Here is a 14,641-nt window from a genome sequence, read left to right as displayed (position 1 = left end):
ATTTAACTGTAACACCTTTACATCTGTCCTGCAGAGAAGGAGGAATATGGGGAGCCTGACCCTTCTGAACCATCTATTCTACCACTGGGTGGCTAACACAGAGAGTACGGGCTGGATCAAATAGCTGGAGATGGAATGGGTGAGAATGGAGGAGACCTCCTGCACGGGGTCATCCCTCCGAGCAATGACCACGGTACCACTCCCATTTCCCCTAGCCAAGTACTGAAGAAGCCCAGTGGTAATGGCCACGTTGAGGGCGTGGGATCAACTCAGTCACCCCTTCAACCTGGTTGCAATGTCCACCATGGGCCCCATCTGCAAGAACCGTAGATTTACCCCTGCGACAATAGATGCCTCCTTTAAAAGGTGGAGACAGGACAAAGGGATACTGAGAGTAGGGGACCTATACGTAGATGGCAGAGTAGTGACCCGGCACTTCTCACTCGCTACCGCACTTAGTGCTTCTCCCGTTAGATTGCGCCATAGATATAAGGAATAATTAAGGGCTAGCAGCAGCCACATCACATGAAATACAAAATTGAAGTTGCTTCAGGAACTAACGTGTAAAACTGTTTCGTTCAAAATGAAACCTTTATTATTGAAAAATATATGTGTCTGTCTTTATGCAGCCACATAATAACTTTCATTGCCACCACACCGGTATGGATCTCAGAGGTGTTGGAAACTTTTCAGTGCTTTTCTCTTGGGCTTAGTAAAACCACTTCCTTATGAAAAAACCATGCAATGAATCTGCCTTCTCTTCACAGTAACAACATCGACAAAATGTCCAATCCATTTTGTGTGGAATTGATCATTTTTACAATACTTTTTTTGACTCTGCAAGCCTGTAAGTATCTAAAGGGTCAATGGTTGCATTAGCCAGGCTTATTGGTCTATTAACTAATTCTTTATTATCTACTTCTGTAGGTGTCTGCACTGAAATTATTGGGGGCCGTGTGATTAAACCTCACTCTAGACCGTACATGGTCTCGATTCAGGAAAATAAACAACATATTTGTGGAGGAGCTTTGATTGCACGGAGATGGGTATTGACTGCAGCTCACTGTAAAGAGTGAGTTACTACATTTTATTTACTGTGTAGTGTGAGGGTTATTTTCAAGTTAATATACCTTTCTTATTTTGTGTGATGTGAATGGTATTTACAAAGGAACATTGAGGATTAACATGACCTCGAGACGCACAGACATGTAGCCAGGAGATCACACTGCCTGATAACTTCTGAAATGTTTTTGTAAAATTATGCACACAAAGATGTTTTTCTGCTTTCCTTTCTCAACCAAAAATTGGGTAGGGTTTCCAATCAGATGCATGGTCGAGCATTAGTCAGCTGATGCATTATCAGCCCTGGTTTAGCGATTTGTGTGCTCACCCACTTGATTTGCTGAGGTCGACTTTATTTACATGCCCTGGCCTTGTGTTGGAAGCTTAGCAGGGCAAGGGAAAGTTATTATCTTTTATTTTTAAAATTGCTAACTTTGTTAGGTGTATTTCAGTCTTTGTAAATGCTTTCAGTCAAAGCATGTTTGGCTGTCCAATTTATCCAGACCATTCTGTGTCTGATCAGCTGTGACATGTCGTGTGTAGCCTCACACAGTGTAGACTCTAAATGACCCCAGCATTGTTAGCTGAGGCACTCCACTATGTATTACCTCAAACACTGTTAAAACTCTGTGCACAACTTTACTGTGTTTCAATCAATTTTCAGAACTAGGACCTTCCCAACTTGTGGTCAATCTGTTGCACTGCATCAAGAGTTTTGCTGAAGTACAAATAAGTGTTATCCAGTCATTATTCCCGGATCTGAAGAAAAGTCGTACTGGATTCAAAATGTTAACACTGTTTCTCTCCCCACAGCTGCTGCTGAGTTTTTCCAGCACTTTTTGTTTTTCAAATTTTAGTTTGACAAGCTCACGTCATTGATTTTCTAAAGCATTGAAGTGGACTTGAGTAAATATTCCGAATCATCATCATTTCATGTCAGAATTTGTTTGTGGAATTTTAACATCTCACTGTGCATTGCCTTGCAGTGAGGATAGTTTGTATGATATTGGTTCACATACATAGTCATGCTGTAAGATGGCTTTCATGTTGGCTCATGACAACATCTGGGGCGAGATTCTCCGACCCCCCGCCGGGTCGGAGAATCGCCTGGGGGCTGGCGTGAATCCCGCCCCCACCGGTTGCCGAATTCTGCGGCACCGGATATTCGGCGGGGGCGGGAATCACGCCGCGCCGGTTGGCGGGCCCCCCCCCGCGATTGACGGCATTCCCGCGCATGCACAGTGGAGGGAGTCTCTTCCGCCTCCGGCATGGTGGAGACCGCGGCGGAGGCGGAAGAGACTCCCTCCACTGTGCATGCGCGGGAATGCCGTCAGCGGCCGCTAATGCTCCCGCACATGCACCGTCCGGAGATGTCATTTCCGCGCCAGCTGGCGGGGCACCAAAGGCCTTTTCCGCCAGCTGGCGGGGCGGAAATTAGTCCGGCGTGGGCCTAGCCCCTTAAGGTTGGGGTTCGGCCCCCCAAGATGCGGAGCATTCCGCACCTTTGGGGCGGCGCGATGCCCGACTGATTTGTGCCGTTTTGGGCGCTAGTCGGCGGACATCGCGCCGATACCGGAGAATTTCGCCCCAGGGGCGAGATTCTCCGACCACCCGCCGGGTCGGAGAATCCCCGGGGGCTGGCATGAATCCCGCCCCCGCCGGTTGCCGAATTCTCCGGCACCGGATATTCAGAGGGGGCGTGAATCGCGCCGTGCCGGTTGGCGGGCCCCACTCCCGCGATTCTCCGGCCCGGATGGGCCGAAGTCCCGCTGCTGAAATTCCTGCCCCACTGGCGTAGATTAAACCACCTACCTTACCGGCGGGACAAGGCGGCGTGGACGGGCTCCGGGGTCCTCGGGGGGGGGGTGCGGGGCGATCTGGCCCCGGGGGGTGCCCCCACGGTGGCCTGGCCCACGATCGGGGCCCACCGATCCGCGGGCGGGCCTGTGCCATGGGAGCACTCTTTTCCTTCCGCCTTCGCCATGGTCTCCACCATGGCGGAGGCGGAAGAGACTCCCTCCACAGCGCATGCGCGGGGATGCCGTGAGCGGCCGCTAATGCTCCCACGCATGCGCCACCCGGAGTTGTCATTTCCGCGCCAGCTGGCGGGGCACCAAAGGCCTTTTCCGCCAGCTGGCGGGGCGGAAATTAGTCCGGCGTGGGCCTAGCCCCTCAAGGTTGGGGCTCGGCCCCCCAAGATGCGGAGGATTCCGCACCTTTGGGGCGGCGCGATGCCCGACTGATTTGCTCCGTTTTTGACGCCGGTCGGCGGACGTCGCGCCGATACTGGAGAATTTCGCCCCTGATGTTTCGTTTTGGCCATTTTTGACACGGACATATCACAAAGGTAGAAAATAGACAATAATGAGCTGCCTCTTCTTTGAGGTTCTTCAGTGAGATTCGCAGTTCTGTTTGGCCAGTTGTCCATCTCAACCTACCCTCCTCGACCAGGCACTTTGTGCTTGCTGCATTTGAAAAGTTAGGAAGAAGAATTCAGACATCTTGTGCAACACTCCAGGAAAGGAGATTACACAGGAGATCCAGACAATGGGTCGAATTTTTCAAAGTGTCGGTCCCAGCAAGAATCCCAACAGCCATATCAGTGAGAAAAACCATCATATATTTGGCCACTTTAACTATTTTTTTCCCCATGTGTTTCACTCCATGTGGCCTCTGATTCACATGCTCCGGTAAAACCTAATCACTCTAATCAATGGGACGCTGCTTTAAAACACCCCCCCAGCACTTGCTCCAAGTCCAGTTGGGGGGATGGCCGCCAGGAAGACAGCAGCACATTTCATGGAGGGAGCCCTGACCAAACTTCTAGATCAGTGTTTTTCAAACTTTTCTTCCCGGGACCCATTCTTACCAACTGACTGACCTTCGGGACCCACGCTGGCCGGCCTTTGCGACCCATGCCAGCTGATCTTCATGACCCACGCCACCCGAACTTCGCGGAACGTCATTTTTGCTTATCTTTAATGTGACGGGTGAGCCTGCTTGGTCTTCATGATCTCACTTGCTTTGTCATTCAATGTTACATTTCTGCGCAGGACGTCAGCTGATGATTTAAGTTCTTGCTGCATCCTTTGAAAAAAATCAAGAGGTTTGTCCTCAAACTCACCATGCTTAGTCATCAAATGCCCTAGTTTTGAGGGTTTTAAACTTTCGTTTCCCAGTACTTCCCTGCACATAACACACACGGGATTTGATTCATGATTTGCATTGGCATAATTAATAAAGCCACACCTCAAGAAATCACCTTTATACTAATTTGTTCCCGATTTCAGCTCCTTCTTAATGGGTTGTTGCTCAGAGGCCCTGGAGCTCACACCAGCACTGCATTGTCCTGCCATGGACTCTCCTGAGAATCTCTCTCCAGCAGATTCAGTTGTGAGATCCTGGCCTGTTTGTGTCTCTGGCCCTTTCTTCCTTATTCCAAAAATGATCCATTTCAGTTCTTCACGCAGTCTTGTTGCGTGCTTGCTGGCCACTACAAAATAGAGGAATCTCTCCTCTGTGATTCCGCACCCAAAGCACGGACAACGTGAAGCCGTGAACGTGCCGGCCACGTGACCTGCTCTCTGTAGCCGCTTCTGGTGGGAAGACTCTGCCATTGTAATAAATACATTTGATCCTGGGACAGCGTGCTGATGTCAAGAGGAGGCGGGTACTGAGACTCGCTGACATGAGGAGGCGACGGTACTGGGACAACGTGCTGACGTCAGGAGGAGGCAGTCAGCTCCACTGTTCTCCGGGCCTGAGCACTGCCGGATCCACCTGAGAGGGCACGCATGCACGGCATTCTGAACCTTAAAGCCAATCACAGCCGTGGGGTGCTTCCGCATGATTGGAAAGTGGGGACAGGATCGGTCCAAGTCAGCATGGATCCCCTAAAGTGAAATCATGCTTGTCAAATCTTCTCAAATTTTTTGAGCATGTGACCAGTAGAGTGGACAAGGGTGAACCAGTGGATGTTTTGTATCTGGACTTTCAAAAGGCTTTTGACAAGGTCCCACATAAGAGATTAGTGAGCAAAATTAAAGCTCATGGGGGTAATGTATTGATGTGGATAGAGAACTGGTTGGCAGACAGGAAGCAGAGAGTGGGAATAAATAAGTCCTTTTCAGAGCGGCAGGCAGTGACTAGTGGGGTACCGCAGGGTTTAGTGCTGGGAACCCGGCTGTTCACAATATACATTAATGAGACGGGGGCAGGAGGAGAGATTGGTGGTGGTGGTGCGTGTACTGCATGGTATTGCCAGAGCAGTCAAGGTATTGAAACCGCATTTTGAAGAACCTGATGCACCATTCAATAACAGCATGGGTGTGAATGTGGGCCTCATTGTATCAGGCCTCCGCCTTGGTCTCAGGCCTCCACACCAGCGTCACCGAGCCATGTCCTCAGCAGGTATTGCTTGTCTACCACGAGCCAACCCATCATCCTGGGGTGGCCCTCAAGATACCAGGGATCTCTTAGTGCCTCTGGATATAACTGTCATGCACAGTCCCAGGGTAGCGGGCACACGCGGGCATGATCTTCAGGTGGTGGACACGACCTGAACATTCAGGCAGCTGTACCCCTTGCTTTTAATATAGGGCACTCCCTGGTGCCCCAGTGCTCATAGGGCATCATGTGTGCCATCGATGGACCTCTGGACTTGGGGAATCCCGGGCATGGCAGCAAATCCTGCAGCTGGGGCATCTTGGTGGGCTTGGTCCAGCTTGAAGGTGATATAGTCGGATCCCCAGGCATACAGAGCATCCGTCACCTCCCAGATACTCGTTTCACAAAAACCCAGAACACAAACAGTCTCCTAGGTCTCCAGTATCGAGTGCTTCTGGAGAACAAAGAAATCTCTACCAACACATTCAAATGGCATCAAGTTTCACATACACGATTCCCATAGGTCATCCTATACCCCTCCTGACCTGGCCATACATCCTAATTGGCTCACTTCTCATTCCTTCCCCTGGCCTCTTAATACCCAGCATCCTTTTCTCCTCATACTCTAAACACCCCATCCCCCCTCCCTTACCATGCTCTCTGAAATCCTTTGTCTGTGAACTAACATGAATTAGACCGGCCTATATCTACATTACAGTAACTAATATATTTAAAGTAACTATTTTAAAACACATTCGTCATTCCCTCCTTTTATCATTTCATGATAACCTAGCTATTCAATCCATAGCTACGGCCCCCCCACCTGAGCTGAAATGCTAAATGTCCATTTAAAATTTTAAGCTGTTGATCAGCATTTTTCTAGTTTTCTAGATTGGTCTATAGGATAGAAAGAGCTATATTGCCTCTAGCCTTTTATTCAATTGACCTGATTATAATTTGTGTCGACAAGAGTGCCAAAAATGCATTTCCCAAACTTAGCATGGCCAATTCACCTACCCTGTACGTCTTTGGGTTGTGGGGGCGAAACCCACGCAAATACGGGGAGGATGTGCAAACTCCACATGGACAGCGACCCAGAGCCGGGATCGAACCTGGGACCTCGGCGCCGTGAGGCAGCAATGCTAACCACTGCGCCGCCATGTTGCCCGTTTTGACTACACACTTAACAGGTGTTTCTAGGAGATGGGATCGTTCCCTGTACTCGGGATCGCTTGTATTTCTTTCTGAGGCCCATTCTCCAGGCCTCCTCTTGCTGTCGGGTGTCCTCGAAGAATTGTGTCCTTTCAGTCAGGAGGTTCCTCCAAGTAGGTCTCATCTGAGAAAGGGTCTCCCACAAATTGATCTCTATGTTGCATTTCCTGAGGCAAGCTTTCCAAGGTCTCTTTGAAGCACTTCCTTTGTCCTCCTCTTGTTCGGGAGCCTACCTTGAGCTGGGCAAAGAAGATTTGCTTTGGTAGTCAGGGCGCTGATATCCTAAGCACATGGCCAGCCCAGCGGAGTTGGTTTCAGTTGACCATGGCCTTAATTACGGTGCTCTTGGCTCCTTCAAGGACGCTGATGGTAGTGCACCTGTCCTCCCAGCTGATTTGAAGAATCCGTCTCAGACAGCATTAATGTTACGTCTCCGGGGCCTTGAGATGACGTATGTACCGTGAAGAGTATATAACTCGTAAAAGAAAAAAGTTGTTATTAAACTTTGGAACTTAGATTCGTGTAACATGTAGTTAGGGCTATTTGTTTGCACTGGTACTTTTGGTTAGATTCAGGGCAGTTGCATTTATTTGCTACTTCATTATAATTATTCCGTTTTTTGTTACTATTTCATGCTGATAGAAACAGTCAAAAGTAAACTTACACAATAAACCTGGACAATTAAATATATACATTTTTAGTGAAATATTTTCTGGAACTTTGGACAACTCGGGCGTCATTCTCCGACCCCCCGCCGGGTCGGAGAATGGCCGTTGGCCGCCGTGAATCCCGCCCCCGCCCCCGCCGAAGTCTCCGAAGGGAGAAAAGTCGGCGGGGCGTTAATGGCGCCGCTGCCGCGGAGAATGTCACGGGTCTGCGCAAGGCAGCCGATTTTCGGCCTGCCGATATTCTCCCTTCCGGATGGGCCGAAGTCCCGTCGACGTGATGACCGTTCACGTCGACGTCAATCAAACCTCCTTTTCATCGGCGTGACCCGGTGCTCCAGGCTCACGCCGACCAGCGAGGAGGTGAGTGACGGCCTGGGGGGTTGGCTCTGTGCAGGAAATGGCGTGGCCGCAGACTGATTGCGTGAGGAGAGGTGTGTCTCGGCTTGTGTGTGTGTGCGGCGGGGGGGGGGGGGGTGGTTAGAGTAGGCTGGGCTCCGGGGGAGTGCCGGGAGGGGGTCCGTGCCGGGGTGGAGGTTGGGGGTTGGGGGGGGTCCGTGCCGGGGTGGAGGTTGGGGGTTGGGGGGGGTCCGTGCTGGGGTGGAGGTTGGGGGGGGGTCCGTGCTGGGGTGGAGGTTGGGGAGGGGGTCCGTGCCGGGGTGGAGGTTGGGAGGGGGGTCCGTGCCGGGGTGGAGGTTGGGGGGGGGGGGTCCGTCCTGGGGTGGAGGTTGGGGGTTGGGGAGGGGGTCCGTGCCGGGGTGGAGGTTGGGGGGGGGGTCCGTGCTGGGGTGGAGGTTGGGGGTTGGGGAGGGGGTCCGTGCCGGGGTGGAGGTTGGGGGGGGGGTCCGTGCCGGGGTGGAGGTTGGGGGTTGGGGAGGGGGTCCGTGCCGGGGTGGAGGTTGGGGGTTGGGGGGGTCCATGCCGGGGTGGAGGTTGGGGGGGGTCCGTGCTGGGGTGGAGGTTGGGGAGGGGGTCCGTGCCGGGGTGGAGGTTGGGGGGGGTCCGTGCCGGGGTGGAGGTTGGGGGTTGGGGAGGGGGTCCGTGCCGGGGTGGAGGTTGGGGGTTGTGGAGGGGGTCCGTGCCGGGGTGGAGGTTGGGGGGGGGGTCCGTGCCGGGGTGGACGTTGGGGGTTGGGGAGGGGGTCCGTGCCGGGGTGGTTGGGGGTTGGGGAGGGGGTCCGTGCCGGGGTGGGTGATGGGAGGGCAAATGAGTTGGTCCACCTGGCCAGGTGCCAGCCTCCAACAGTTGGACCCATGCGGTCCATGCCACCTGGCTGGGGGGAGGAGGGGATATGGGCAATGATGACATGTCGTCGTTCCCCTCCCCCCCACCAGGCCGTCATGTTTTCAGATCATCCAGCGATGTTGGCCGCCGTGGTGGCAGCCGCTCATGTCTATGTTGCCCTGGATGAGGAGGAGGAGGAGCGTGCCAGAGAGGTGGCGCAGGCTGCCGCAGAGGGGCAGGCGGCAGCCGCCCAGGCTGGAGGGACACCTGACCGACAGGACGAGGAGGGGGAGGAGGACGTCGTGGCCCCACGGCAACGGAGGCACCCGAGGGCGCCCCGTGTGTACCGGCCCCGGCAGTCATACCAGGACCTCACGGACCGGGAATGCAGGAGGAGACTCCGGATGAGCCGGGAAACCGTGGCACACATCTGCCACCTGCTGGCACACCTGTCACCGCGTGGCACTGGCGGGGGACACCCTCTCCCCGTGTCCGTCAAGGTTACGGTGGCCCTGAACTTTTATGCAACGGGGTCATTCCAGGCACCGAGTGGGGACCTGTCCGGCATATCGCAGACATCGGTGCATCCGGGCAGTGACAGATGCCCTTTATGCCATGGCGCACCGCTACATCCGCTTCCCCGTGGACCGGGCCAGCCAAGATGCCCGGGCCGTGGGCTTCTCTGCCGTTGCCGGGTTCCCCATGGTCCAGGGCGCGATCGATGGGATGCAGGTCGCCGTGCGGCCACCTGCAGAGAACAGGGCCGTGTTCACTAATAGGAAGGGGACCTATTCAATGAACGTACAGGTGGTCTGCGACCACCGCATGATGATCCTGCACGTCTGCGCCCGTCACCCAGGCAGTGTACACGACTCATTCGTGTTGTCGCGGTCATCCATCCCCGGCATGTACGAGGGACGCCATCCCCGGCTGAGGGGCTGGTTGCTGGGCGACAGGGGCCACCCATTGCGATCGTGGCTGATGACGCCTATACGGAGGCCACGCAATGAGGCGGAGAACCGCTACAATGATGCCCATGTAGCGACAAGGGGAGTGATCGAGAGGTGCTTTGGCGTGCTGAAGGTGCGTTTCAGGTGCCTGGACCTCTCTGGGGGCGCCCTCCAGTATCGGTCAGATAGGGTCGGCCGCATCATTGTGGTGTGCTGCGTCCTGCACAACATAGCCCAGCAGAGGGGCGATGTGCCGCAGGCAGAGGAGGGCGGAGTGGAGGAGCAGCAGGAAGAGGCCCAGTCCTCCCCAGATGAGGGGGATGGGGGCAATGGTCAGGGCAGACGGGGTAGACACAGGCGGGTGGCTGTCCACCGTTACCGGCTGGCCCAGCGGGCACGGGACAGACTGATAGACGCCCGCTTCACTGACTAGATGGGCGTGGGAATTGGGTAGTATGGCCACAGACCGCACACCATGACAACAGCCGACCACCCACACCCCCCACCCATCCACCCACCCAGCACCCTCACCCCCCTCCCCAACCCCACACACCCCACCCGCATGCACACCACCCCCCCACCCCCAATTGCTGATCCACCGGCGGCACAACGGGCCGGGCTCACCCAGTTGCGGGTGGACGCGTGTCTATCGCAGGCCATGGAGGATGATGACAACCCGCCTCCGATGAGCTCCTGGCTCTACATCGTTGGACTATGTCTGACCCATGGCCACAGTACCACCATCCACCCGGACCATCCCTGCATGCGGCTGTGACACTGCAGCGCACGGTCCCGTCCTCTGCCCGGGGGATGTTGATGCCGGCCCAGGGGGAAGGGGGCAGACTCACCTGGGGCTGAGGTAAGACCACCCGTCACACACACACTTGCGCTCAACATTCATGACACGCCCGCACACTTTGGACAGAGCACAAAGGCAGCTTCGGTAGGTGTAACATTGACTTTAATAATCAAAGGAGTTCATGCACGTGCCCTAGCCCCTAAAACTCATCTGTGCCCTGCACCCGTGCCAACTTACTCAGTGTCTAATTGTTTGGCCTTACGGGCCCTTTGACTACGTCTACGTGGTTCCCCAGACGGTACAGCAGAACTGGAGGTGGACTCCTGTGATTCCTGCCCTCTGACACCGGATCCCTTTGGCGGCCGTTTCCTGGGGCGTCCTGGCCTAGATGGGCCAGGCTGCGGCCCGGGCGACTGGGATGGCGAGCTGCCAGCCTGTCCTGCCCGTTGCCCACCCGATGCATCTGGGACGGAAGGGGGGGAGTCCGAGGTGTCGCGGTGTACCGGGACCTCCCCTACAGAGGGAGCCGGGACGGACCACACCACCTCCTCCTCCCTCGGGGTGCCCGATGGCCCCCAGGCCTCTACATGGGTGGGGGATGCGAACGGACTGGCCATCCGACGCGCCCCCGACATCTGGCGCTGCCAGTCCTGGAGGCCCGTGCTGGTATCGACAGGGGTCTGCAGGTTTGCAGCCATGGAGCCCAGGGGGTTGTCGAACCCTGTCTGCGACAGTGCGACGCCAGCTCGCACATGGCCACTGGCGCCGATGCCCTCAGCGATGGCCTGCTGAGACTGGGCCATGGCCTGCAGAGACTGGGCCATGGCCTGCAGAGACTGGGCTATGGCCTGCTGAGACTGGGCCATGGCCTGCTGAGACTGGGCCATGGCCTGCTGAGACTGGGCTATGGCGTTGAGCGCCTCTGCCATCTGGCGCTGGCACTGGCTCATGGCCTCCTGTGAGAGGGCAGCCATTTCCTGGGCCACAGACGCCCACCCATCCACTCTGCGTCACTGTCCGGTATTTCGTCTTCCCGGGTAGGGGTGTCCTGGGTAGTGCTGTCCCGGGTAGTGCTGTCCCGGGTAGTGCTGTCCCGGGTAGGGGTGTCCTGGGTAGTGGTGTCCCGGGTAGGGGTGTCCTGGATAGTGGTGTCCTGGGTAGTGGTGTCCTGGCTCGGATGTGACGGGGGCCTGTGGCTGCCCCCCTCATCGCTGGGTGGTCGCTCCCGCACGTGACGGGGGTGTCGTCTCCCTGTTGCTCCAGGTCTCTCCGTCTCCCGTGGTGTGCGAGGGGCATCCTGCGGGCGTCGCATGCTGGAGGGTGCGGGTCTCTCCGTCTCCCGTGGTCTCCGAGGGGCATCCTGCGGGCGGTCTGCATCTGCGGGGATGGGTGCCTGGACGTTTGGTCCTGCGATACACAATGAAGCATGCATGGTTAGACATCAGGCAGTGATCAGGTGATACGGGGGAGGGGGATATAGGGGAGGGGGGATATGGGGACGGGCTGTTGGTGGCTCACTTGCTCGTGGGGCCCGCGACCTCTGCATCAGCAACCTCCCGGTCCTCAGGTCCGTCAGCCAGTTCCAGGGCCCTTTCCTCGTGTACGGTCAGTGGCCTCTCATCAGCGGGCCCTCCTCCAGTCCTCACATGCTCCCTATTGTTGTGTGCGCACTTCTCCTGTGGGGGGGGGGGGGGGTGGTGGCAGGGGTAAAAGGCAACAGTGTTATGCAGGTATATGAATGCACGCCATCGGTTGCGCGTGCATTGCAGAGGTTAAGGTTAGGGCTGGATTCACTTGGGGATATGGGGGATATGGGGGAGGGGGGATATGGGGGAGGGGGGGATATGGGGGAGGGGGGATATGGGGGAGGGGGGATATGGGGGATATGGGGAGGGGGGATATGGGGGAGGGGGGTATGGGGGAGGGGGGATATGGGGGATATGGGGGAGGGGGGATATGGGGGAAGGGGGGATATGGGGGAGGGGGGATATGGGGGAGGGGGGATATGGGGGATATGGGGGAGGGGGGATATGGGGAGGGGGATATGGGGGAGGGGGGATATGGGGGAGGGGGATATGGGGGAGGGGGGATATGGGGAGGGGGGATATGGGGGAGGGGGGATATGGGGGAGGGGGGATATGGGGGATATGGGGGAGGGGGGATATGGGGGAGGGGATATGGGGGTTATGGGGGAGGGGGGATATGGGGGAGGGGGGATATGGGGGAGGGGGGATATGGGGGATATGGGGAGGGGGGATATGGGGAGGGGGGATATGGGGGAGGGGGTGATATGGGGGAGGGGGGATATGGGGGATATGGGGGAGGGGGGATATGGGGGAGGGGGGATATGGGGGAGGGGGATATGGGGAGGGGGGATATGGGGGAGGGGGGATATGGGGGAGGGGGGATATGGGGGATATGGGGAGGGGGGATATGGGGGATATGGGGGAGGCTCACCCTGCCTGCTCTGACGAGGTCGTTCACCTTCTTGTGGCACTGGGTGCCTGTCCGTGGTGTTAGGGCCACAGCGGTGACGGCCTCTGCCACCTCCCTCCACAGACGCCGGCTGTGGCGTGGGGCAACTCTGCGGCCGTGCCCGGGATACAGGGCGTCCCTCCTCTGCTCCACCGCGTCCAGGTGCGCCTCCACATCGCGTGACTCGAACCTCGGGGCTGAGCGACGGCCAGCCATCAAGTCGGGTGTTGCGGTCGGGTGTTCCGGTCGGGTGGGGGGGAGCTGCGCGGCCTTATGAGCCGTCACGCCGTGCAGCGCGTATGACGCTGCACGGCGTGAACCACTGCACAAGCGCGGATCCCGTTACGTCGCTGCTAGCCCATTTCGGGCCGCAGACTATCGGCCCATTTTTATGACGTGACGCAAGTGGGATTTGCGCCGTTTTTTGCGCCGATCGGCGGAGTTTCCGCCGTTAACGGAGAATTTCGCCCCTCATCTTTCCAATTGCAGGTTTAGTCGAATGAGCCACTTTAAGGTGGTCCTTGGAGCACATTCACTGACTCGGTTGCAAAAAGGGGTAACGGCAATTAAAGTGTTGAAGGCAATTCCTCACCCCAAGTTTGATGTGGAATCTGCAGAAAATGACATCATGCTTCTTCAGGTACTGAATGTTTGTTCAGCAAGATAAGTGAAGGCTAATTCCACAGTGCATAGTGTGGTGGGCCAGAGCATTTCAGTTTTAATGCAGTAACTACACTTCTGAGCACTCTTTCCGAGTGGGGATTACAAGAGCAGTAACATTTTCAATGGTCCCATGTAAAACTCATTAGCCATAAATTCTATGCCAAAAATGGTAAAGAATTGCGGTAATCTGAGCCAAGAAGGAAAGGGAGAAATTTGGAGTGAAATCCATTTCTGATGGAATTTCCCTTACACCCCTTCGGCAGTGAACTGGGAGGTAGGAGGAATGTAAAATTGGCTGGGTTAGTATGGGATATCTTCCTGCTGCCACTGATATTTTACCGGTGCTGGGGTCAGTGACAGGAAAGTCACCAACAATGGCGGCCACTGAGGGGTTGCTTTCTGCTCCTGCTGCTTTTTCCTCCACCACCTCCATCCCTCTGCAGGACCTGCCTGATTGACCCCAGAAATCCCCAATCCCATTTACCTCCAGGCCTCCTCGATGGCTATTGGGCTTGCTGTTGGCCCAGCAGTGGCTAGTGCGCCTGGTAACGCTCCAGAGGCTGAAGAGCCGTCAACTCTCTGATCGACTGCCTGCTCTTAAAGGCAGGACATCCTTCCTTAGAGGGTTGAAACTATGATTGCAGGCAATTGATTACCCACGCAACATAAAATATGTTCATGGCTTCCAGGGCTGGAACCCCTGACATTTCAGCTGGTGGGTGGGGCCATGTCCCCGTAAAATCCTGGTCTCACCCTTTGTAGTCCAATTGGTAAACTCTGACAATGGGTGGAAAGGTATTTGTTCCACCCAGACATTCTCTGTCCTGAAGTCAAGGTTAGAAGTGGGATTATCAGGAAGCTGGGTGTTAGCTCAAACCCCATTATAACACAGAAAGAGACCCTTCAGCTCATTGCTGCACCTGTGCTAACTATTTGGTAGAGCTATCCAATTAATCCTATGCTTTTATCCCATAGTCTTGTAAATCTTTTCCCCTTCGGGTATTTATCAAATTTGTTTTTGGATGTTACTTATGAATCTGCTTTCACCGCCATTTCTGGGAGTGCACCCCAAATCATAATAACTCAGTTAAAAAAATCCTTGACCACCCCTGGTTCCATTCCAAACACCTTAACATGTGGTCTTTGTGTGACAATGGGCGTGATTCAGTGGACTGAAGTTAAAGTCTGCTTTCAGGCATGTTTAA

General features: G+C 55.6%; 1 protein-coding gene across 1 annotated transcript in view; it reads left to right on the top strand.

The window, feature by feature from the left end:
* The first annotated feature begins 764 nt into the window (after positions 1–764).
* LOC140409417 (transmembrane protease serine 9-like) overlaps positions 765–14,641 on the top strand; it is a 64,373-nt gene continuing 50,496 nt past the window's right edge. Inside the window, exons 1-3 of the mRNA XM_072497857.1 lie at positions 765–847; positions 928–1,072; positions 13,263–13,413. Coding sequence (XP_072353958.1) covers positions 784–847; positions 928–1,072; positions 13,263–13,413 — 360 coding nt within the window. The 5' untranslated portion in view covers positions 765–783. The remainder of the gene's footprint in view (positions 848–927; positions 1,073–13,262; positions 13,414–14,641) is intronic.

The sequence above is a fragment of the Scyliorhinus torazame genome, chromosome 3, assembly GCF_047496885.1.
Source record: "Scyliorhinus torazame isolate Kashiwa2021f chromosome 3, sScyTor2.1, whole genome shotgun sequence".
Taxonomy (NCBI): domain Eukaryota; kingdom Metazoa; phylum Chordata; class Chondrichthyes; order Carcharhiniformes; family Scyliorhinidae; genus Scyliorhinus; species Scyliorhinus torazame.
This window is presented reverse-complemented; position numbering and strand designations above follow the sequence as displayed.